This window comes from Psittacula echo (assembly GCF_963264785.1).
Source record: "Psittacula echo genome assembly, chromosome: 5".
Classification (NCBI taxonomy): Eukaryota; Metazoa; Chordata; class Aves; order Psittaciformes; family Psittacidae; genus Psittacula; species Psittacula echo.
The window spans coordinates 60,316,679-60,342,578 of record NC_137739.1 but is presented as its reverse complement, the minus strand read 5'-3'; the positions used below and the strand labels follow the sequence as shown (position 1 = coordinate 60,342,578).

At 36.3% G+C, this 25,900-nt stretch overlaps 1 protein-coding gene across 4 annotated transcripts in view; it reads left to right on the top strand.

Moving 5' to 3' along the window:
• RPS6KA5 (ribosomal protein S6 kinase A5) overlaps positions 1-25,900 on the top strand; it is an 84,847-nt gene that overhangs the window by 3,421 nt on the left and 55,526 nt on the right. For 3 of the 4 annotated variants that reach the window (XM_080617491.1, XM_080617490.1, XM_080617493.1), the window contains exons 2-5: positions 8,732-8,803; positions 19,966-20,184; positions 24,984-25,099; positions 25,581-25,688. In XM_080617491.1, the coding sequence (XP_080473617.1) occupies positions 8,732-8,803; positions 19,966-20,184; positions 24,984-25,099; positions 25,581-25,688 (515 nt within the window). The remainder of the gene's footprint in view (positions 1-8,731; positions 8,804-19,965; positions 20,185-24,983; positions 25,100-25,580; positions 25,689-25,900) is intronic. The other variant, XM_080617492.1, reaches the window with a different exon arrangement.

Sequence of the window (25,900 nt, the reverse complement as noted above, 5' to 3'; positions counted from 1 at the left end):
TTTTCTCCTAATATATATATATATAGCAACTTCCCCCTGTTCCCCCTTCTCCTGTCACACAAACCATTTCTTCCTCAGCAGAAACCTTGTAATTCAGCCACTTTAGAAGAGTTGCCATCTTTTCTCACTTTGAGAGGGAAATGAGTTTTTGAGGAAAGTGGAATCACCTTCTGTTTTCAAGAAGGAGAAGAAAAAAATAAGCCAAAGATCAAATGGTAGGAAGTGATGACTGTCTCTGCTTCTCACTGAAGCTCTCCAGTGAAAATACTAAGAAAAAGAAATTTTCTGCAGCATCTATTTCTGGAACCTTGTAGAGGAAAAAGTTTTATTTTTTGAAGGCTAACCTTAGAGTTTGTATAACTTATTTTTGGAGACCTAAGAAGTTTTGTATTATTTACAGTGAAAAAAGTATGTCATTGCCTCTTCACATTGTCTGTTTACTGGTAATGACATGGAATGGAACAATGGTAAATATAAAGCCTATTAGAGTTTTCATGTGATAGGGAGGCATATGGGCAGAGATGGAAAAAACTGTGATGCAGGCAGGTAAGACCATTAAGAATGAGATTTTGTCCCACCTTCTCTTGACTTCTGTCCTAGTTCTTGGTTTTGGGGAAAAGAAATAAAATGAGGATCAAAGGATCGTTAACGTTCAGTGTATGTGACTTGTCTCATGTATGCGCACTACCTGCTTTCCCCAGTGAGAGGCAGAGAGAAACAGAACTGGGATCTTGAAGGGAATTTTTGAGACATTCCATGAATGAATGGGTGATAGGCTGTAGGTATACGTATATGTGTATATATATATATATATATATATATATGCAGAAAGGCATGTACAGCCCAGAAATCAACATAGTCATGGGCTGCAAGGCTCCAGAGGCAGAATTTGGAACGTCCGCTTGACTCAAATAGTTGAATGTGTAATTCAGTATGAAAACATAAAAGGCTTCAGACCATAAGTACATAGAGTATTTGAAGGGTTTAATATTGCAAAGTTTTATTTTCTCCTCCTTCAATAAGAACTTAAACTAGAGTAGATTTATTTGTAAACTGTAAGTTTGTGTTATATGTAAGGCATTGTGAAAATTCGTATGGCTAAGAAACATGATGAATCATGCCTTAGAGTAGTCAGCCTTCACTATGGAGCTATATCTGGCACCTCTACAGTCCTCTATTTTTTATTTTTAAAAGGAAATGTTCTTACGAAAGTTTAAAGATTTTTAAAGACTTCTAAAATAATACTTTGTGTGAGACTTTTTCTTAAAATTTGACTATGTTCTAGATATTTTTTAGAGATCAGGAGATATTAATAGTTGACTATGTTGAAAACTTGGACTGCTTTTACTTCTACTTTTCTCTTTTCAGCACTAAAATACGTGTGCTCTCATTGTTGTGGGAAGTATAAAAAGTGTTTTAAGAGACTAAGTTTATGAATCATCCTTATTATGACTTAAATCTTTAGTTTTTACTCTTCACAGAATCAGTTCTTCTTAAAAATGTTTTGTACTGTAACAAGTTATTGTTAGTATCTTCTTGTAACTTTGATTATGATACACTTTGGTTATCAAGGAGAAGAGTGACTTGATCTATTGTGCGGGTTTTTTTGTTGTGGGTTTTTTGTTTTTTATTTCAGGCTTTGGAGTCTAACAAACCTGCTAATATGATTTGTCAAAGGGCCTGGTACCATTGCTTATTTTGCTGTCATTGCTTCAGTGATATAAAATGTCTGATGTAGATGAGGACTAGTAGTCACAGTTGCTGTTGTCAGCCTGTTGTTTAGCTTTGTTGCAATGTATTCTAAATGTGATGGTTTAAAAGCTCATGCTGGATTCCACAAAAGTTAGGAGGCTCATGTGCCACTTTAATACACTTCAGGATTTTATTCAGGAGGCAATTCAGAGAACACTTGCCAGAATTCTTTAAACATAAGAGAAAGACTGGTTATCTGATGGTGTGATTTGCAGCTATATTCTTCATATAAATATTTGCTGGATCCCCTTATTGCTTGTCATCATCTGATATCTTATGGTAAACATTCTTCCCTTCCTGTGGATGTGCTCTTCCCACCCACCCCCCCCCACCCCCCCCACCCCCCCCCCGTTGTACAATCCTAACGATGAGGTGCAAGCTCTGCTTCTGAGTCATTCTATAGATAGGCAGATGACCTGGTTTACAGAGGACTCCTATTACACATGGTCACTTTATTTGGGTTTTTTGTGTGTGTTTTGTTTTGTGATCTATTGTGACTGTTTCCTCTTCCCGTTTTTTGTTGATGTCAAAATATTTCATGCTGGCTTAGACAGATGATTATAAAAGCTTTACCTGAGAGAGGATAATTCTGAAGATAATTCTTAGGTTTCCCAGTTAATGTCTGCAAAGACTAATATGTAAATACCTTCCATCAACATTTAAATTGTCAGTTGCTCTTGTTTTGGTGATAATCTATGTTCTGTTATTCTTAACACAGTTTCCAAAGTGTCTGTGACTGAATAAAGTGTATTTTTTAAGTGTTGTACTGATTTCTAATGATAGAGAAGACCAAAGTTGATTTGTATCTTTTTTTTTTTTAGGTATAATTCCTTGTTTGAAAAGCTATGCACAATCATTAAATATCGGTTATTTTGATCTGACTGATTTAACTCTGTTCAGCATTAGATTATCTATACCAGCTTTATTCATTATTATCTTGCCCAATTACATTTTGGGTTTTTTTGACTATGATGTGATGTATAGTGTTACCGCACATTAAGCTTCTAGCTAACCATGGAGGTGCTTCTAGGTTAAATCTTGGATAACTCATAGTGATGCATCTCGCAGTAATGATAAACCTTATAGCAAAATTGCCTCTGTAATAGCAAAAGGGCCACTGCCAGTGAATGCAAATGAATCTTAACATGAAGCATTTTCCAGTTCAGACTATTGTAAGTCTGGGTTGTTAATCTCTGACGTCTGCAGTTTTATCTTTATTTCAGCTTCTGATGTGTAAATGATAAATTTGGTAGGATAGTTTTCTGCAGCTTCTGTCTGTTTTCATAATGGTAATGATAGTTTCCTGTCATGTTCCCTTCAGCATTTCATGCTTCCAAATTTCCATGTAATGTATTCCACTTCGCTGATACTTCAGAGGTCTTTGTCATCTTTGGCTGTGTAAAGTTTTGGCTTCCAGGCCTTCTAGAGTGGGAACAGCAGCTTTGTGAGATCTTGAATATTTTATCAGTTCATATGGTTGTCCTCTTAGGCATCTAATATTATAGAGAATGAACAGTTGTCACCCCAGTTATTTAGTTGTGATCCTAGGGTTCAGAGTAACATGAATTACATTTTTCTCTTCTTTGGTGCGAGTTCAGAATTGTGTGCATGTTTTATTTTTGCTCCAAATTCTTCATTTGACATAAAAAAAATGCAGGTAGTCCTTGAGATTATATGCTTTTTAAATTTCCTTTTAAGTTTGTAAGATAGATCCTTGACCTGATTAAATGGTACTCTTGTTCAGGGACGTGACAATTACTAGTTTGTGATGTACTGGCAGATTTCAAGGACTGGAATGTTTTTCAATTCCCTTCACAAGTAGTTCTCAGTTACTGTAACCAGTTACAATCAAAGTGTAACTTTATATATAGCAGAAAATTAGTATAACATCCTAGATGCATTTTCTTCAGTGTCTAGCAACAGTTGTGTGGTTTCTGTTAGAGGATGGCTTTGTGTTTGTGTCCCTTTGCTGTCATCACCCTGCCCCCCTCCCAAAAGGAATGTGCCAGTTTTGCTTAATTTCAAGGAAAAACACCTACTCCTCACTCTGAGTAAGGAATAAGCTCAAGTTTGTGTTCATATGACTTTGAAAACAACATCTATATTTTGTTGAAGTAACTTAAAATAGATGTGTTAAGTGAGTGGATATGGGCCATTCTCTGAAGTAATGGGTTAGAATCAAGTTGATGTTGGTACCAGGCACTGGACACCTAGTAGTTTGAAATACTACAGAATGTCTGCTGTCCTGTTTTCCTTCTGTCCTGTTTTCCTTCTAACTTTCTCTGTTCTCGTTTAAGTTACCTGAGGTTCATTGTTCTGCTCAATAAGACAGCAGAGCTGGTTTGATGTTGCAGAGAATAGTAGTCAAGTCATAGCTTTCAGGCAGAGCTTGTCTTTGAAGGTTGCTTGATCTAGTTCAGTAGAGGAAGCTATAGTTGTTCTTGTCTGCTTCAAAAGCCTGTATGCAATGGAGTCCAGAAACAGAGGACACAGCACATCTTAATTTGAAAACAACCACTTAATATACTGTTTCTTAATATCATAAAAGTACAATTAAAAGCAAATACAGTAATTGAACAGTACCAGCTTCCACAGTTCTTAGTTCATAGCTGGCCATCTCAAAGTTCAGATACAGTGCAGGCAACAGTCACGTCTCTTATGTCATCTGGAGATCCAAAGCAGAAATACTTTGTTCTGGTTCCCAGAGTTAAGCAGGCTGTCCTGCTTCCAGGGGGCTGAGAACAACACCACTTACCTTCATGCATTGGTGTCTCTGCATGTGAAGGTTTGTCTTTGCAATGGGAATATTTCTAGGTATTTGCTTCTTGTTTTGCCTTCTTTTTGTCTGTAGTGGAGTAGTTTAACCGCTTACTCTTTGTTTTTATGGATGCTGTGATGTCTTGGCCGTCCCCTTCAGTCTTTGGTTTTGGGTTGATCTGTTGTGTGTAGCTGTTGCCCTCACCTGCATACTCTCCTTACTGTATTGATCCAGTGCTGATTGCTATGAATTAGAGTAGAACATGAGTAAGTAGAAACTTTTTCTAATTGTGCATCTCTGCAGTTAGCGTGTTTCCTAGAGGGTCCCATCACCTTACTGGTTTTTTTTTTTTTTCCCTATGATGTACCAGCATCCTTTATACTGCTGTGTCATTTATAGCTTCAGATTGTTTATGGAATAACTCTTGTCCTGTTGAATTGAGCAGTACTTTCCTCCTGTCCAAGCTTAGTTCCCTTTCTTGGTACTCTTCAGCTTATGTATCAACAGACTTAGAAAAAAAAGGGGGGCATGAAGAAGTACATTTTCTGTTTCCAAAATTACTTTCCTTCTGCTCAATTCTTTATTTAAGATCTTTCCCAAAGCTGCTGTTTCTGAGTGGCATCTTTGTGTACACTGAAATATTGTTATACTATTTGCTAGAAATATTGCTGGCTAGATGACAGTGTGTAGATCCTGTTGCACTCTTGACAGATAGGTTACCCTCATGCAGGTTAAACAGACAATTTTTGATCAGGTTCTGATCACAGTCCTTTCACTCTTCTGTCAACACAATCTTTTAAAGCCTCTCTAACTTGGAACAGTTGTCTTAGAATTGCTGAAATCATTTGTTGCGAAAGGTCCTCTGGCAGTGGTCATTTGGGTTTTGGGGAGTGACTGGTGAATAAACTGGTCTTTGGGATATATGCTTCTGAAAGCTAGTTGAAGGAAATGTTGGCATGACAACTGTAATTCTGGAGAAACTGCATCTCATCTCGGCTACAATGTCAGAAAGTGCTGCACCACCTGGTTTCAGCAGATGAAGACAAAGAGCTACTTTAGCAGTGTCATTGGAAAGCACATGGCACAGGCACAGGGTCTACAGCTTGCATTTCTCAGGGCATATTTCAGAGATGGACCGAATGCAGAACTCAGGCTGTGAAGCAAGCCATTACCAGTCATGGCAACGCTGGGAGAAGCACTTTCAAGGAATTGTTAATCTCTTCTTGTAGCTTTGAATTTATTTCTTTTTTTTACCCTACTTCTTGCTTTATAAGGAGTAATTCTGAGAGTTTGTAAAATGTCCTATCATACCTCTGTGCGTTATGCAGCACTTTTTAGCTATCTGATCTGTGTGACGGATTTTTTCCTCAGTATAATGCAAAAAGAATGAAGTGGGGCATATTTTATAGTGTTTATGTGCTGATTTGTGATGTAGTTTCTCCTTTTACTATGAAAATAATATTACAATAACCTTGAAAGCTTCTTTTTTATTTTATTTTTTTTTTAATGATAAAGCAGTTAAACATCCTAAATGGAAGTAAAAATAGCATTAACTGGATAGTGCAGAATTATAGTTCACATTGAAACAAGTACATATAATTCAAACTAGGTATCACTCGGCTTTTTACTGTGTAACCTCATAAAAATGGGAAAGGTTTTACTAATGTTACTGAATGCAGAATACAAGTTAAATTGGGTTTGTGGTACAGTTTAGATTAATGGATTAGGTTTAGGACTTGATATCTCTTTAGGATTATAGCCAGCACTACAAATCTTCAGCGTGTTAATGGAGACACAGTGTTTCTCTGTGTTCCACTGCCTCAGTCTTCCTATTCAGTGCCAATAATATGGCAGGATTAAATGACTGTTTTGCTTTTTAGAAGGATGTTCAATTGAAAAGCCTTCTGCTGACAGCTCTTAAAGGATGTGAGATGGTAAAACCCTTCTGTAGTACTCCATAATAGAAGATGGAAATCGGTGATTTCTCAGTGAAAAATTTCTTCCCACTGAGTTCAGCACTTACGCAGCTAACATCCAGAGAAGTTCTATATCCTGGATCTTTTCAGTGGCATCCACTGCTTCATTAAAACTGTGGACACTCTAGTCTGGTCTCTTTAGGTAGTCTCTGACTCATGCTGTCCTTGGCAGGAAAGACACAGTTTTGAAACTGTATACATTCAGTACCATTCTCAGTACTTGTTAAGAAGAGTAATATGTAATATTAAGTTGCTTCAATTCAAACTGCTTTCTGACTCTGACAGGACGTACTGTAATTATATAGACACTAACTCAGTCTAGATTTGTCTTACCTGCTGTTAATCCTTTCTTGGCACATGAGTACATCTTCTTTACTGCTAACTTCAGCAATGACTGTGATGTAGCACTAGCAACAGTAATTGTTCTGTTTGCAGTGAAAATAGTACAGCAAGCTTTAGTTCAACTTGCATGCTGCATATTGCCTCGTTGAATGGTTAATGATTCTGGTACTGTCTTGCCTAGTACAAGTTATTAAAATGGAACTGATAACAAAAAATCATTGTCGTGTACTTCTGTTTGTACAAGCTCACTGAAAGCTCACTTAGACTTTTTAATCTCCCAGAAATTTGAAATGGTCTCTCTGCGCTTATACCAAGTTTGATTAATGCCCTGTAAAGATGAATGGCAGGAATTGAAAATAATATTTTAGATGAGATTTCATCAGTGCCTTGCATGAGAGCACTAATGTTACCCTCTCCTAATTAGATGCATTTGTGTATGTGTGCAGATTCCTAGGATTGTTGGAATAAGCCACCAGTTTGTTTTTTCATGTATTTAGTGTTTTGATTTTTTTATACTTGTATCTCCTTCGCAGAGAGATGTCTTTCTGAAGCTTTAAGTTTCTGTTTGTTTGAGTTGTTGAGTTACTGCAGTTCTGTGAATGGAGACTGACTATACATTTTGGTAATTCAGAAAGCACACTGTCTTGATAAAGTTTCTTAGAAATGTCAAGTCACACGAGAATTTCTGTTGAACGGAGTAAGCTAATTTCAGCAGCTCCTGTCAAAGAGCTTTCCTTTTTTGGTTAAGACATCATTGTATTTTAAATCTATGGTGCTGCTACTGAAAGCTTCTTCGCATTTTCCTAAGACTCTCTTTTTTTCTCTCCCTTCCCTCCTCCCCCCCCGCCTTTAGACATACAATATGGCTTGAAGTTGCTCTTTGTGAGGCATTCTTTTAGCAACTATGCCCGCTTATGCAGCTTCTGCTGCTTGATGCTGAATCTTTAATTATGCTAGAAAAACTGCTTATGCAGCTGCTCAATAAAGTGGATCAGGGAGCTGAGCTTGGTTAAGAATAATCAAACCTGGTTACTTTTTTACCTTACTGCTTTTATCCTGGATGATTTCAATGAGCAGCTTTGCTGAATGGCCTGCAGTCATATTGATGCAAATGAATGGATAATATTGTGATAGGAATGAAAAATGGAAAAAAACCAGGGACTGCTTAAGGCTTTCTTTTAGCAGCTTATAAAAGGTAAAAAAAAAAAAAACAAACCAAACCCAACCAACCAACAAATAACAAACCTACCCCCCCCAATCCCTTTTAAAAAGAGGGCTCTTAACTTCCCTGCTTGTAAAAGTGTCTGTTAAAAAGTCAGTCTGTGTTCTGTAGATTTGTATAAACATAGAACCTCCTCCTCCCAAACTCCCCAACAAATGGAACAACTTTGTAGCAGGTTAGATTTTAGCAAATGTCTTTGTTATGTGGACTCAAGATCTTTCCTACTCAGTGTTAAATGCATAAACAGTTATTGGAGCTCCGCTTATGTCATCTCAAGCACCATATAATTCTGTAATATGGGAATATTCAGGGTGCTACGGCTAAAGGATGACCAGATTGTTGTCTATAACTGTGTGATTAGAGATTACAGACAAGGTGAAACTAGAGTCTTCAGAGGTGTCGAGTGTTGGGACAGTGTATACAAGCTAGATGGGCTTCAGTGATTATTCTGTGATTTTAAGACCTCCAGGATCATTGATGGCAGCAAGAAAATTGCTCTCCCTTGCTTTTCAAGTTACAAGAATACAGAATGCAATTGTGTCCTTTTACTGCTATGTATTTTGTTCATCTGCTAACTTGTTGTCACTGAGGCTTCAGTAGTATGTCAGAATGATGTTTCCCTGTACTGCATATCTAACAGTTTGTTGTTTTTTTTTTTTTTTTGTCTTTTTTGTCCTTCAGCGAATTTGACAGGCCACGCAGAGAAAGTTGGCATTGAAAACTTTGAACTCCTGAAAGTTCTTGGAACAGGGGGTAAGGTGCACTGTTTTTTCTAAGTTGAATGTTTGAAGTATTGCTCTAGCTGAGGTTTTGGTAACTGAAACATTATTTAGGAAGATATATCACTTTTGTATTGCTTAGCATAATTTTCTTCACCTTTTTTCCTCACAAATACTGTTTAAATTGCAGGTAATATATTCTAGTTTACAGCCCTTTGTGAATATACACTTAAAAAAAAAGGAAAATAAGTGGCTTGAGATTTGTAACAGTTTAATACAGTTTGTGAAAAATCTGATCTTAGTTAAGGCATGGTCTTGGTAATTTCATTAAATTTTAAGACTATGGAGAAAAACAATAATGTTAGTACATTATTGAATAAGATGTTTGACTCTTTTAACTATATGTTTCAGAGTTGGCAATGGCTTGGCTAGTCTTTTTCTGTCGTATTCAAATCCCAGTAATTTTTAAGATGGAAAATGTTCACAGTTGTACTACGGATTTCAGCACAATGTTGGAGCTTTGTACGATGTTGTAGGATTGCTGACTGTAACTAACAAAAAAGCTTTGTTTCTCCTTTGTTAAAGGAACTCAGGCACAGGCCTGTACACAGACCAAAAGTAATGGCTTTTATGCTTCTTTGTGTATTTATGGGTTCTTATACTCAGTATTAACATAAGATGCAGTGTTGAGTAGATTGGGATAATCATAAAGGTGGACTATCATCAAGGTCTGTAGGAGTTTTATGTTAGTTTATAGTACTAATTTTTGGGTGTTACCAGCCATTAGCTGGTAGAGAGGCTAAAATTGTGTAAGTTGTTACATCACTGGAAAGAGCTAAGGGTTTTGATTTTCACATTTAGCTGTCATACAGATTCTTGCTTAAATTCATTAAGCTATTAAATCGCCTGAGAGTATATTTTTCTGTTCCTGAAGTAATTTTAAAAAACTTGAGTTTTAACAGTCTTAGACTCAACCCTTGCTGTTGTATTTTAGTAGTTAGGGCTAGAGGTGAGGACAGTTTAATATTCATAGGTAGAAGCAGCTATTAAAAAGTGTGACTACTTCTTGGTCTATGTGAGGCTGCCAAAAATGAAATAAATTTTGTATTTATGTGAGGATTTCTTTCTCTTCTGCAGATAGAAACATTGTCCAAATATTTAATTATACGTGTGTGTGTGTGTGAAAACCAGTCCCATACTTGAACTTCTTTTCCTTTTTCCTTGCCACTGCTGTTAGTCTGAGATCACTTTAATATTACAGCTATTGCATTCAGGATAGAGCGTAAGTTTTGCTGGTTTCATAAGTGTCAGTCTTCAAGTTCAGACTAGTAGTAGCCTTACCTCCTTTTACTGTCTAGGCGCTACCTCTGAAATACCCCTTTAGCTGTTGTTAGACTGCTGTCTTTCATTCACTGCTACCTTCCACGCCCTCTCTTCATGAACAGATTAGCCAAATTTCTCTTGGCCTGGGGTACTCATAATCATAGCACGTAGTCCCTAAGCTCATAGTGCAAAGCTATCCTATCCAGTCAGGTTAACAGGGCAATTTTTGGGTGACTGCTTTCAGAAAAGGCTACTGCAATGGCTTGGCAATGGATGTTATCAGTGGATGGTGTGTGTAAGTGAAAAAGCTGAGGAAGCATACCTGTCTGTCTGCATCCTGCTCTAGTAGTCATGTTTCTCCAAAACCATCTGTCTTAGTAGACAGAACTATTTCAAGAACTCACTAGAATATTCCTGCAAACTTCAGGAACCCAGGGACACCTTGGGTATCCTGGAATGGCATTTGTAGAAAGAACAGTTGTTTTTTATGATGTGGGGTTTTTGGTTGTGGTGGTGTTTTTTTTTTGTTTTTTTTTTGGTTTTTTTTTGTCAAGGAAATGCTAGTTGCATTTTTTTCAATATATGATTTCAAACAGGCTGAGGTTCTTGCTTTGGAAATCTAGACCATCAGAGCAGTCAAGAAGCTTTGTTCAGTCTTAAGAGTGTCACAGCTAAGAGTAGTGCACTAGGTGTGTCAAAGGTTGTTGATTTCAAATTGCTGGACGGCATTAAATGCAAGTGACCTGATCAGAATGGAAGTTCTATTTGCTTTTGAGGAAGTGGCTGTCTGTGAATTGCCAGTGTTTGCAATAGCATGAAATTACTGAAAACAGAACTGAAACTAGCCTGAAGAGGTCCTCTAATTGCTTGGCCGAAGACACAGTCAGTTATATCTGCATCATCCCTGGCAACAATTAATTCTTAAAAGACTCCTGTAGTAGTGATACTGCAACTTTCCTAGATGTTCCTGCTAAGGATTTTTAACTTCCAAGCTTGAGAAGCATTCTGGGGATAGCAGTATGTAAAAATTCCCCCTCATTCGTGCAAGAAGTTTCTGAAAGAATGGTATTTCACAGTAGAATATAACTGTGTTAAGGCATTTCTTGTTGTTACTGAGCCACAGAGTACAAATTGACTCTTCATGCTGTTAGTTTAATAACATACAAACCCCTTTGTAAAAACTTTTTAGGAAGTTCTATAACTACCTGGCCTATGCCAAGAGTTATTGTGCAAGCACTCACTCTGAAGTATAGAAAACTAACTTATATGTTGTACCTGCTGCATGTGAAAGGTCTGGGGCTATACATTCAATTATTTAGCTATTTTATGGACTCTGTGGTTTTTTTCTGTATAATGTGCCTTATTGTTTTCCTCACAACTTTCACAGCAAAGAGATTATTTTTCAAAAACTTCATGAGACTCTAACTACCTGTTTGCATGCAAACTTTGCTATGAGGTCTTAAGCGTGTTGTGTCATGAGTTGTGGGATCCCGTTTAGTCCTGCAACATCTTGCACTCACACTTGAATTGAGGTTGAGAAGTGAGTATGACAACTCTTGACTTCTCAGTTCTTTGTACCAGAATATATGTTTACTTGAGGGAATGAGAAGAAGCATGATAAAAAATATAATCACAATAAAGTAAGTCATAAATATTTGGAATAGGAAGCTCTTACTACAGGCTTGTCTTAAATGATACTGTACAAGGGTAAGGCCTCATTTAGAACTAGTACTCTGTACAAAACTACTTGTCTGCATTTCAGTTGTCCTTAGGCTTGCTCTCTCAAAAAATGAGGAAAAGGCTTAGAAGATATTTGCCTGTGTTCATGATAAGTAAGAGTGTGAATTCTCTTGTAGTTTTTTATTTGATTAGAATAAGAAAGAAGGATATTTGCTGTTAAAAGTATCATAGAATCATAGAATAGTTAGGGTTGGAAAGGACCTTAAGATCATCTAGTTCCAACCCCCCTGCCATGGGCAGGAACACCTCACACTAAACCATGTCACCCAAGGCTCTGTCCAACCTGGACATGAACACCGCCAGGGATGAAGCATTCACAACTTCCCTGGGCAACCCATTCCAGTGCCTCATCACCCTCTCAGTAAAGAATTTCTTCCTTATATCCAATCTAAACTTCCCTTTTTTTAGTTTGAACCTGTTACCCCTTGTCCTGTCACTACAGTCCCTGATGAATAGTCCCTCCCCAGCATCCTTATAGGCCCCCTTCAGATACTAGAAAGCTGCTAGAAGGTCACCACGCAGCCTTCTCTTCTCCAGGCTGAACAGCCCCAACTTTCTCAGCCTGTCTTCATACGGGAGGTGCTCCAGTCCCCTGATCATCCTGGTAGGCCTCCTCTCCCAGACTTGTTCTGACAGTTCCATGTCCTTTTCATGTTGAGGACACCAGAACTGCACACAGTACTCCGAGTGAGGTCTCACGAGAGCAGAGTAGAGGGACAGGATCACCTTCGACCTGCTGGTCACGATCCTCTTGATGCAGCCCAGGATACAGTTGGCTTTCTGGGCTGCAAGCACACACTGGCGGCTCATGTTAGCTTTCTCATCGACCAACACCCTCAAGTCCTTTTCTGCAGGGCTGCTCTGAATCTCTTCTCTGCCCAACCTGTAGCTGTGCCTGGGATTGCTCTGACCCAGGTGTAGGACCTTGCACTTGGCATGGTTAAACTTCATAAGGTTGGCATCAGCCCACCTCACAAGCGTGTCAAGGTCCCTCTGGATGGCATCCCTTCCCTCCAGCGTATCAACCAAACCACACAGCTTGGTGTCATCGATGAACTTGCTGAGGGCGCACTCAATCCCACTGTTCATGTCACCGGCAAAGATGTTGAACAAAACCGGTCCCAACACCGATCCCTGAGGGACACCACTCGTTGCCGGTCTCCAGCCGGACATCGAGCCATTGACCCCAACTCTTTGTGTGCGGCCATCCAGGCGGTTCTTTATCCACCGAGTGGTCCACCCACCAAATTGATGTCTCTCCAATTTAGAAACAAGGATGTTGTGTGGGACAGTGTGAAACGCTTTGCACAAGTCCAGGTAGATGACGTCAACTGCTCTACCCCTGTCCATCAGTTTTGTAGCCCCATCATAGAAGGCCACCAAATTAGTCAGGCAGGATTTCCTCTTAGTGAAGCCATGCTGGCTGTCACCAAGCACCTCCTTGTTTTTCATGTGCCTTAGCATGCCTTCCAGGAGAATGTGCTCCAAGATTTTGCCAGGCACAGAGGTGAGACTGACTGGTCTGTAGTTCCCTGGGTCATCCATTTTCCCCTTTTTGAAAATGGGGGTTATATTTCCCTTTTTCCAGTCATTGGGAACTTCACCTGACTGCCATGATTTTTCAACTATGATGGCCAGTGGCTTTGCAACTTCATTCACCAGCTAAACTGAATATCAAAGTGTACACATTCCTCTTTTGACCTGAGTCTCACAGGAAAAGACAAGGAAGCAAAAATCTAAGTTAGTAGTCTTTTAATCTGATTTGGATCCTTTTATGTTGCATAAAGAGGTAATAATGTAATAAAATTCCCCATTGAAGCAATCAGTAAAACTTTACATTGGTAAAACAAAATGACAGTATGCTACTATTACTAAAGCTATCAATAATGTACTTGTTGCTCTTGAAGTGAGTTATTGCTTACTTGACATCTCTGACTTGCACATGTTCTGCTCAGTATATGCTTTCTGAAATTCTAGTCTCATTTTCATTTAAGTCACTTTCTCCCGCTGTTACTGTATAGCCTGCCAATTTGGAATTTTCAGATTTCCTGTCCACTGAATCCATGTTTCCCTCCAATCTAGTTAAAGCTTTATTTTTTTTTCTCTTGTGACACAGAAAACTAGTATCTATTCTGTAAACTAAGGATGCTTACAGCATAGTAATCTAGTTGGTTCCCAAAGTCGTGAAGGGAACAAGAGAAGGTGGCTGTTCTGGTTTATGCATGCCTACTTGTCTTATTAGCTTTATTCTTTGGGAATGTGTTTTTAAAATAAAAGTTGTGAATGTTGAGTGCATTCTGGGTCATGCATTTTTCTACATATAGATTATTCTTTTTCTACTCAACTGTTGTTTTGTCTGATTTTAATAAATGCTACTTTTTCTACTCAACTGTTGCTTCGTATGATTTTAATAAATGCTGCTTTTGTTTAGTCTTTAAACTGTGCTTAAAAAGAGCTAATAGAAGTGGTTCTGGAGCATGTGCCCTAATAAGTTGGTCTACTGCTTGAACTCCAGTCCACTGATGAAGACAAAAAATAATTAGGAACAAGAACTATATCTTTTACATGATCTTTTGGGATTGAACACTTATGTATGAAGGATATTCTTTGTATATGTGGAAGATACGCAGAATCTGAAGGATATATGCATAAGAAGGGAAGAAAATTAGTAGGATGAATGTCAGATTTAAATAATCAGCTTGAAATCTTGTTATACAAGAAGGTATATTGAAGTTCCATCTAAGAGGTCAGAAAGTATTTGTTCGTTTGTTTGTTTGTTTGTTATAGAATCATAGAATAGTTAGGGTTGGAAAGGACCTTAAGATCATTTAGTTCCAAACCCCCTGCCATGGGCAGGGACACCTCACACTAAACCATGTCACCCAAGGCTTTATCCAACCTGGCCTTGAATTAAGAATGTGAAATTAAGTTACTTGTTTCAAAGCATCTTGAAGAATATGGAGAATATTCCATCATACAAGGAAAAGAAAGAACTGAGGTTACTGTGATCAGGAGAGTGAGCCAACATTAGGGAGTGTCTAAAAATAATTATTTGATCTTTAAGGTTTTTGCTTGGCTTTTTTTGTTTTTAGCCACTAAAGCTATCTGCCTTTCTGACTTTGCCACATCCCAAATTTCAATTCCTATGGACAAATATATGCACAATGAGAGTTCTGCATCTAAATTTTTTGGGAAGATTAAATCTAAAGACTAACAATAAAAAGTGAAAATAGGTCATTAGGCATATGTATTGATAGAATTCAGTGAAATTTATTCAAATCTTTAAATATTTCGTATCTGAGCCATTTCTTTGTTGTCTCATGATTACTCTTTTTTTACTGTCAGTGTAAATAATATAAGAAAGGGATGTAGCTTATGGTAACACTTGAAAACATTGCTTTAAAACTGTCTGTATGCAAATGTCAAGTTTTGATGTACTTAGAAGTCTGCATAACCCATCCTGTGTGAAATAAACAATAAGAATTGCTTGACTTTTTCTCTGCAAGAATTAACTGGCATGATGCAGTGGTTTAATGTGCTTGCATTTATACAGAAAGAATAAAGCAGCAAATGATACTTTTTAATTCATTGTCTTTCAGCAGGTGTGTACTTCAGAATATTATAATGACCTGCTGAATTATTACTTATGATGGTGTATACTGCCATGTGTATTCATGAAAAAGGCAGAAGTGAAAATTTTAACCTACAATTATATTTTTCTGCCTCACAAATTAAGTGGAAATTTGGTAAAAATAGCTGGTATGAAATCTCTTATTCATCTTACAGACTCAATATCTCTATCAGTCTGCAACTAATAATTTCTTTTTCTCAAACGTTTGATTTTATATTAATTATCTTAATAAACTGCAAGGACAGTCTAATATAGTTTGTGTATAATACATATTATATATAATATATAAGACTATATAGACTTTTAGTTCTTTCATCATTTAAAATATTCTTAATGAATTTTGGGGGTGAATATTTGGGGCCTCTGTGTGTATGTTTCTTTATGGGGGATATATTGCTGGCCAAATATTTCTGCCTTTGAAGTGCTTGAGATGTGCATGAGATTTTATGAGAATGAACATTGAAATTTGCCTTCTTCAGGATAGCTTTCTTAATTTCTCAAATAAGATTATCAGGCAAGGGTGTTCTTGCAGTTAGCCTATGTACCTTCTCCTTGCTGCCGCTCAAATGAATTGCTTTTGCAGTGTTGTCTTTTAAGTAGATTTTTCGTGGTGTTATCGGAGATACATTCCTGGTGTTGAATGTATCATGAGTCATTTGATTAAAATAGTGCTACTTAAGATTTATTCTCATCAAAACTGCTGAGAATCATCATCATTCTGTCAGTCCTTTTCAGATAGCTGAAGAAACAAATTGTACCATGGTAAAGTTCTATGTTGCAAATTCTTTTATGATAACACTAGTATAGTTTCTAGAGTTTTCCTTACAGCTATTACACTTCACAGGTAATTTTCTCCTATGCTGTATGTAAAGCTCTAGTAGGTGCTGTTAATATACTGCTAGCATTTTGCCATTTAAGATGCATTATTATATGTTTTTATTAAGTATGATTAAAGATACAGGGGGCTTACGAGGATGCCGGAGAGTGACTCTTCATCACGGACTGCAGCTGTAGAACAGGAAGCAATGGGTTTAAAATTAAACAGGGGAAGTTTAGGTTAGATATAAGGAAGTTCTTTGCTGTAACGGTGGTGAGGCGCTGAACAGGTTGCCCAAAGAAGTGAATGCTCCATCCCTGGTAGTGTTCAAGGCCAGGTTGGACAGAACCTTGGATGACATGGTTTAGTGTGAGGTGGCTTTGCCCGTGGCAGGAGGGTTGGAACTTGATGATCTTAAGGTCCTTTCCAACACTCACCATTCTGTGATTCTGTGATGCAGGTAGCCAAGTGTTTAAGACCTAGGGGCTTTTGTTGTTTTAATTTAGTTTAATGTAATGATTTTCTGGATCCAACATTCCTGATAAAACTACTGTTTCCTGGGAATCCAAGGAAACTTCTGTTTAATGCCCTTTAATGAACTTTTCAGAGAGGCACAAGGAAGTTCAGCTGAACATTAGCGAAAACTAGGACTGCTCCCATAAGCAGTTGAGAAATGCAAGCTAAGGCCATTCTCCATGCTGTTTTTGTTGCATGGTGGTAGAATGCAGAAGCATTATGTACATTTTTTTTGAGATGTAACTCCTTAAAAAGATGTAAAATGTAGTTTTGGAAGCAGTTTTTATTTAATACCAATACTCTCAGTAGTAGGGGTCTGGTTTTCAGATACTAAAAATAATTTAACATCCAATATTGGAAAAATAGGTGAATAACATTAAAAATGTGTATGTGCATAACAGTATTACTGTGGTCACAATACTATGGTCTGTACAACCTTGGTTCAGATCACTTGTGTCTGTACATTGTGACAGGATATATATATATAGCTCATGCCTATTTTACTAAAGTAAAAAAACCTTTTTACATCTATGTGGCTATCCATTTCTTGATGACCAGCTGGTGAACACTGAATCTGATTTAGGTACACTTGAGATGGCCTAACTACAATTAAAGTTGTGGAATGTGATATAATACTGAACATCTTGAAAAAGATTGTCCTGGGTATCTCCCATTTACCTCCCAAAATAGAAAGATATGTTTACACTAACCTGTCCTGATTCTGTTTGCCATTCTTGAGAGATTTGTTGTGAAAATTGTTTTGCAAGCTCATATTGAGAATAACGAGTTCTGTAAAGAAGGCAAGTATGATTCCTTAGGGGGTGATGAGTCGGGTAAAAAAACTTAAAAAGATTTGTTTATTATATGAGCAGTATCACTTTTGTATATTGAATGAAGCAAAATTCTGTTGTAGGAAAAAAGTACATGTCATTTGATAATTTATAACTATTACCTGCCTGGAAAAAAATGGAAAGGATCTGAAGTTCCACCCAGTTACTTACTGGAAGCAGTGTATGCCATAGCATTTTTGAAGACCAGCTAAGTTTGTGTGTCTCATGTCTAGTGTATTTACAGTTTTGAGAAGAGTGAGCATTGTCTTTGAGAAAGTAATGTGAAGAAAATCATAGGGATTGAACAAAACACTCGGCTGGTTGTTTTTTGTCTCTCATGATGGCTTAAGGAGATCCTTCAAAATGTCGAGAGGCATATAATGATGTTTTCCATAGTGAACTTGTAGCAGCCTGCAGTTTGGGGTCTGCCTGAGCCGGAGATTCTCATTTGTGTTTAGCAATTCTTGGTGTACTTTCCTCTCCCTCAAGGATTTGTATAATCATTTTGAACTCATCTAGGTTTTTGACATCGGCAGCATAATGGAAGAGTTGTTCCACAGCTTAACCACCATTTATTTGTGTGTTTTGGGCATTTCTTAATCTCGATACCTGATGATTTAGTTTAGATATTTTATTTCTAGAAATAATGAAAAATTGTTCTTCACTTACCTTCATACCATTTTTGATTTTTAACTGTTTAGCATGCTTAGTTCCCTTCATAATTAGAAGAATTCTTTTATCTTTTTCTGTATTTTTTTAAAGTTCTTCTATACTTTTTTTATGGGGGGCAGAGCTGGGGAAAGAAGAGACAAGAGACCAAAAAAGTGTGCATCATTCAAGATATGAGCACACAAAAGTTTCATACCAGAGCATAAGGGATTTCTAGTTTTGTGTTGAAAGTTTGGAGGTTAGTACATTTTGTGTCATTTTTCCGCTTCAATACTTTCCTGAAGTTTTAATATTCTCTTTGCTTTTTTGGATTACCACTGGTGTTTTCTCATAGGGTAAAGTCTATTTATATGGTAGTTACCTATTTGGTACTCTATTTTCCTCTTATTATTTTTTCTCAGTTATAACTCTATGCATAATTAATTATTATACTTCATATGGATTACTCATTTACCTATTTGGAATTTTATCTGCAGTTTTATTTTTCAGCTTCTCAATATTTTGATACTGTGGTACAGTTTTCAGCAGTCAGCTTTGTTTTCTGTTGCAGTGGATGAATAACTAAACTAAGAAAATCAGCTTCCTCACTATTCATATATGACTGAATCGTTCTTGGGGTGACCTCCTTTCACCAAGAAACCATATTTTTTTTTTTAACCTTTTGGGATTTTTTTTTCTGCTAACATAGCTCTTCATAAGAGGACCCTCTTCTTTGCAGCCGTGGCTATTTAGTGTTTTTTAAGACCCTTTGGTGAGGGAACTTAAGTATCTTGGAAATCTAAATAAGTCAACCATATCATTGTTCCTTCCTCCTGATTCCTTTGAGTGATTATTAATAGAAATAATCATTATCATATACAAAAGTAACATTCTTTCCTGTGATATCCTGTTTGTTTATCTACTAATTCTAACCTTTATTGTTTGTACAGGTTTCCCTAGTTGAGGTGTCAAATCTACTTGTGTACAGTTCCCAGGAGCCCTTTTTTATAAAGAAACCCCAACCAAACAGTCCATGTTTGTCATTTAGTACTCCAGTATGGAGAGTATTTTTAATCAAATATGTAAACTGAACACATAGATTCAATAATTGAAAACTCTGGAAGACTACCTTGTAGTTCTGGTGACTTTTCTTTTTACTGCTTGTGTTTAGAAAACTTTCTTTTTGAGATAACTCCTCTAGGATATGCTTGTTTAAGTTCAGTATCTGAACCTCAGAAAATTCCTATGTACTAAATACATTGGCTTTTCAGTGGGTTTTTGGAACTTCACTGCTGTAAAGCCAATAATGAAAGAATGTAAGTTATGCAAATATGAACAGACTGTTTTGAGAACAAAAAAAATAGCATTTCCCTAACTCCACACTTTTCTTAAATTCTATGTATGGGAGTTTCAGGTTATTACAAAGGAACCTCTTTAGATGTTTTTTCAATCCTGAAATGCTGATAGTTTTTTTCATACTCTTGCTGTGTTCAGTTACTAAGCTCATTTGGTTGAAGTTTTGCTCAGAAAATGTCAGTCTGAAATGAAAAAATGTGTTCTGAAAGATTTTAGCCTGAATGGGTACTATGAGTAATTGAAAATAATAATTATATCAGCCAGACCTGTGGTATGAGTAGGTGACTGTTTTTGTTTGTTTTGTTTTGTTTCTTTCTCCCTACTTTTGCTTTAAGCCTATGGAAAAGTGTTCCTAGTAAGGAAAGTAAGTGGCCATGATGCTGGAAAGTTGTATGCAATGAAAGTACTGAAGAAAGCAACAATAGTTCAAAAAGCCAAAACAACTGAACACACAAGGACAGAACGACAAGTGTTGGAGCACATTAGGCAATCTCCATTTCTGGTCACTTTACATTATGCCTTCCAGACAGATACAAAGCTTCATCTCATTTTAGGTGAGTAGTTTTCAAGATTTAAGTCTTATGTTAATTGAAAAAAATCCCAAAACAAAACAAAAAACCCTGCTGTTTTATCTCCTTAATATTTTGTGGGTTTTTTTTTTCATGTGGTCTTAAGTACCGTGCGTTTGGAGATTGCATGAGAGACTATAGGAAGTAAAATACTGTTAATCTGCAACAGTGTCTGTGTTTGTGGTTTTCCTGTTTGAACTTCAGTGTTCTACTTTGACTTAGGGTGGGTGGAAGTATTATCAGTGACTTACATACATCAAAAAAAGTGTATAGCAGCATAAGTACTTGAACCAGAAAAATGTTTTCTTGAACTTGACTAGAAGAAGAAATTTTTATTTGTACTTTCTAAACCATTATTATATGCCACCTAAGTTTTCTACAGATTTTTAGACAAACTGCTACCGTGAATGAAAATGTTCTTAATCTGTATGAGTATGGACATTAAAGTGAGTTACTTTATTTTCTCTGCCTGTTGCTTTTGTGTATGTGGCACAGAGGTTATTAGTAAGGTGGAATGACCAAACATGACTTTGTTACTAGGATTAGCTGGTAGGAAGAAAAGTAAGGAGTATTTAAGCAGCAGAAAGCCTTCAAACATACTGCATGTTTCACTTTAAACCCACATTGTATATTGTCCTTACTGTGATCAGTGTTTTTGAAATGTCATCTGTCTGAGAGGACAGGGCTATTTACCACTATGCTAACCAGTAGTATGTCATTTTAACACTGAAATGCTGTATTCTTAAAGTCTCTCTGAGGCAGTTCTTCTGAACAAACATGGACAATGCCAGTTAGAGATGATCGTGCATTTTCTGGTCAAATTCCTTACAACACTGTAATCTACAGCTTGTTGGTATGGCTTTCTGCTGTAAAATGCTGGTGAAAATACTTGTATTGTGGGTCAGTTTGTTTTCTGCATTGTGATACTTCATTTTGGCAAGTTCTACCAGTAACTTTTGTAAACCTGCATTTACAAGAGATGCTGGATAATGAACTATTGGATGGCAAGCCTTATTAGAACATTCTTTATTCTGTTTCTATCCTTACTGTTTGCTTTCCATTTTGATGTGAAGAACCACATCAGTTTCTGTAGCATTTCAAGGCTGGCAGAAGGCTTATCAGGAATTTTCCTAGGGTTTTCAAGTAAGATATAACTTCCATATGTGCATGTGTCTCTATTCCCTACCACTATCCTTTTTTAGGACAGTAATGTTTTGGGGAAAGAGACTGAGATTAGAGAGTTATATTCCTTTTGCTAGAAGGCTGAGCTTAAACCATGACACCCAGTTACTTTGCTTTCCAAGAGTCCTATCTTTTTCAGAAGATGAAGGATTTTTCCTCATAATGAGGAACTTTTTTCCAGCTCCTGGAGTAAGAGTATTAAAATCAACTCTTAACCTTACTGCTTCAGGAAGCATTTGCTGCCAAACCCTTTTTTTTTTTTTTTTTTTTTTTTTTAATGGAACTATTTGATCTTTGAGTATTGAGATATTGCATGTTTTGATTTTTGGATGTTAAGTCGCAATCCAAAATCACAAATTTCTATGCTGAAAGTAGAGCTTGTTCATAAGGCTTGGTACTACTCTAAAATTAGGAATACTTTTTACCTTTCAGATCAGCAGCAAATTTTGTGTTTGGTATGCAATATGTATTTGTAAGAAAATTACAGGCAATTTGAAAAGACCACTTACTTACAGTATTTGGAACTGGAAAGTGAATAATCAAGTTAATGCTTGGATGCAGAATACATTTTTGGAGTGAAAAATTTGAATAAGTAAATGGTCCCTTAATTGAAGTGCAAGTTTTGCACTTCCTTTTAGCTTGTAACTTCCATTTATTGAAGCTTTATTAGCAGGCTGATTTAGACATTAAATTAATAAAATTTTATTAATGTTACATAAATCTACACCACTGTCTGTCAATTCTTAGGAAGGTGTTCTGTACACATACCTTAGCTTCATTTGCTACAGTGAGGTAATACAGGTATCTGAGAAGCTCAAGCTTAAATAGAGTGTTCACTAGATTAGTTTGCTATTCTCAAATCTCATTTTCAATAAGGATTTCTTACAAATTCCTCTGACTAGGACATTAAAGAAATCTGTAAGCTATTGTCTTTGGCTGGAAAATGCTAAAGACACAAAAAGTTAGAAATACATTGATAGCTTTTTTGTTAACCTTTGATAATGAAGATTTTTTTTTTGTCTTTTGTATTGAAGTTAGGGTTAGGAATTTGGAAAAAAAAAAAGAAAAAACAAAATGAGACAGAATGTGGACATGTGTTATAGATATTATAGTATAATTCTTTAAATCCAGATATTTTTTGTTAGAATGCAGTTTAGATACCATTAAAATATATTAAAAAAAGCACCAAAAGTCCTCACACAAGATGGATGTAGTTACCTAAAAATATATACACAGTTATAGAGAAATCTAGATGACAAGGATAATTAGAAGGCCAGAAGGTTGGAACTAGATGATCTTAAGGTCCTTTCCAACCCTAACTATTCTATGATTCTGTAAGTTAAAAGCTTACATTATATTCTTATAAGAGTGAAAGTAGTTCTGAAGAGCATTGCATAGCAGATAGTGCAGGTTGGATATACACGCACCATGACACAATGTTAAGATGATGTTTAAAGTAAGAAATTCAAAGCTGTTGTATCATTAAAAGTGTTTTGGTTTGATTTTTTTTTTTTTTTTTTTTTTTTTGCTTTCCCACAAAGTCTGCATGAACCCGTTCTCAGAGTATCAGTTGAGGCCAGAAAGGTTCATTTATTCCCTTCCTTTTAGCAAAAAATGTGAATAATTAGGGTGGTATTAAAAATTTCTTTAATCACTTTTTGTAACAGTGAAAATCTCACCTACATAACATGGCCTAAAGCTACTTTTTCTTTGTCGCTGGCCTTCATACCTTCCCTGACAGGAAAAAAACCCCAATTGTTTGTTGCAAGTTTATTATATCTCATTATATAAATCGCTGTAAATAACTTCTTCAATTTAGTGTTGGAATTTGTTTTTCAGAGGCTTCTGAATTTTTTTGTAGCTGAGCTTGGTGTATGAGCAACATGTCATTTCAGTTTCAAGAGGTTTTAGAATTGGAGCCTCAGCGCAGTATTTAATACAATTCTTGGTTCTGTCAGATTCCATAGCTGTATGAGTTTTGTCTCGATCAAGTGCAGACATGCAGTTGCATTTCTGCCAAATTCCCAGAATACAGGGTTTGGAATTGATTCCATTTTTTAGGTTGACTTTAAGCTATGATTGAAAGAACTGTGTTGTATCCATGTGAGTACCAGTTCTCTGCAACCAGTTCTCTACAAAGTTTGTCACATGAGGTTAAACTACTAATACTTAAACAAAAATTAATAAAACAGTCTGACCTGTCAGTTGGAGTTTATATTGAAGTAACTGAAAATTAGGGGGTTTGGGTTTTTTTTTCCCCTCTTGTGTCAGTGGTGCATTTGATTTAGCACCAAGAATTTGAAGGCAGATTGTTTCATTGGGCTGCAGTTAGTGTTATAACCTGAACAGAATTAGGCTTGTTCTGCCACTCCTGTGGCAAGTTTGGCTCATATCTGTCTCAGTCATTAGAACAGCGCCTGGAAATTCAGTTCTTGAAATGTACCAAGTTAGCAGTACTGATTAGAAATATTTTTAATTTTTTTTTTCATCTATGTTTTCTTCATGGTTAGAATGCGGAGTTGTCTTTTTTTGGTTTTTTTCTTAAGAAAGAAGCAATTGTAAAATATGGGTTATTTATACTTTATTGTATTTTCTTTTTCAAATGTGTGCTAATCTAAATAGACTACCTTCTTCACATCCTTTTATGCCACTAATACCCCTTCCCAAACAGAGACTTGGAGAACTGAAAAGAGAAAAGGGATCAGAATGTCTATAATTTATGTATTTATGCTTTCTCCTTCCAGGTATTTACTCACTTATAACAGTATTGGACCTTTTCCATGGATTTATGTATTATACCAGTGAATCTATAGAAACCATATTGAAGGAAATGTTAAGTCAGATGTGGAACACATTCCTTGCTCTGTATATGTAGACTCTAAATGCAATATGGGGGCTTTGGAATTGCAAATTAATGGCTTTAATATACACTGCTAGCATAAACAGCTATACATCTAAAATATATTTGTGCTGCAGTGGAACTTTGTTGTAAAAGTTACTTTATTTCCCCACCACCACCACCTTGACTGTGGTCAAAACCCTTGTGTCATAGCCTGCAGAGAATCAAAGTGTGGTTTCCATGAGGGAATGTATGTAGAAATAATCTTCTCCAGTAATTTTTGCCATCAAAGTTCTCCTTACAAAGAGTGAAACTGTAATTGCCCATTATTTCACCTAATACCTGTTTTCTGAATTGCCTTTACGTCAGTCTTCCTTGTTGCTCTAAAGTATTTCGTAAGAGTGTACAAAGTATTCTGTTTGTAGCTATCATTTGTACTCCTTTTTTTTTTTTTTATATATATTCCTGAATAACTGAAAATCCAATTTTGAAGAAAATACTTATCTTTCTAATTCATGGATAGTTGAGGTTTATTTTATGTTTTTGCTGCCTGTTAAAACATTGGTCGTGTTCTTCCGTTAGTCCTCTAAGAAGAAAATTGAGTATTGTACAACATAGTGAAATATTACTGAATTACAATGAAATAAAACATCTGATCCCAGAACATGTTATTTAATAGCTTACAAAGTAGCTATTAATATTCCAGTAAGAAAATTAAGTTGTCAGAAAGTGAAATTAAAAGGTTCTTTATTCTACTTTTTAGACTATATAAATGGAGGAGAATTGTTTACTCATCTTTCACACAGAGAGAGATTCTCAGAAAATGAGGTGCAAATTTACATTGGGGAAATTGTTTTGGCACTTGAACATCTCCACAAGGTAAAGTAACTTTGTGCTGATTTTGTGAGATTACAACTGTATTCTTTTTACATTATATAAAGTTAGTAAGAAGAACTATTTTTTTAAAGTTATTTTAAATTCAAAGTAACTTTATGTAGCAACTATAGTTGTATAATTAGAAAAACTTCCCAATGGAGTGTCTGTTCATGTGCACCTGATTAAGACTTCATGTTTTCGTCTGCAGCATGTAGTGTTGCTTTGTGTCACTTTTAGATTCAAAGGGTATAGTATGTAAGTTTTAAGGTATTAATGCACAGTGTAATTTCTAAGAATTTTTAAGTTGCTCAAAGTTATTTTTTTCAAAGGCATTTAAATATTGTGCTTTTTGAGGTGCATCTTTCAGGGTCAAATTACCGTAATAATAGGAAATTCACTAGCATTGTGTTTTATTTAAATACATTCAAAAATGTCTCCTTGATGTGTTTACATTGATTTGGAAATACTTTTATTCTCTTTGTAGTTGGGAATTATATATCGGGATATAAAACTTGAAAATATTCTTCTTGATTCTGATGGCCACGTGGTGCTGACAGACTTTGGTCTGAGTAAGGAGTTTCTTACTGATGAGGTGAGTGTTTGAATCTCCAGTAAATGTGGACAGAATCCAGCAAGATAACAAAGTCAGATTCTGTGTCACTGAAATCATAAACACAGTTGAGAGGAGAGAAAAAAAATTGCCTTTAGATTCTTCATAGATTGAAATGTACTAGTCTGTTTTACTCGGGTTTGAGCTTTCAGCTCATTGCTTTTTGGCCTGCCAATGTTGTCAGACATTTTTGT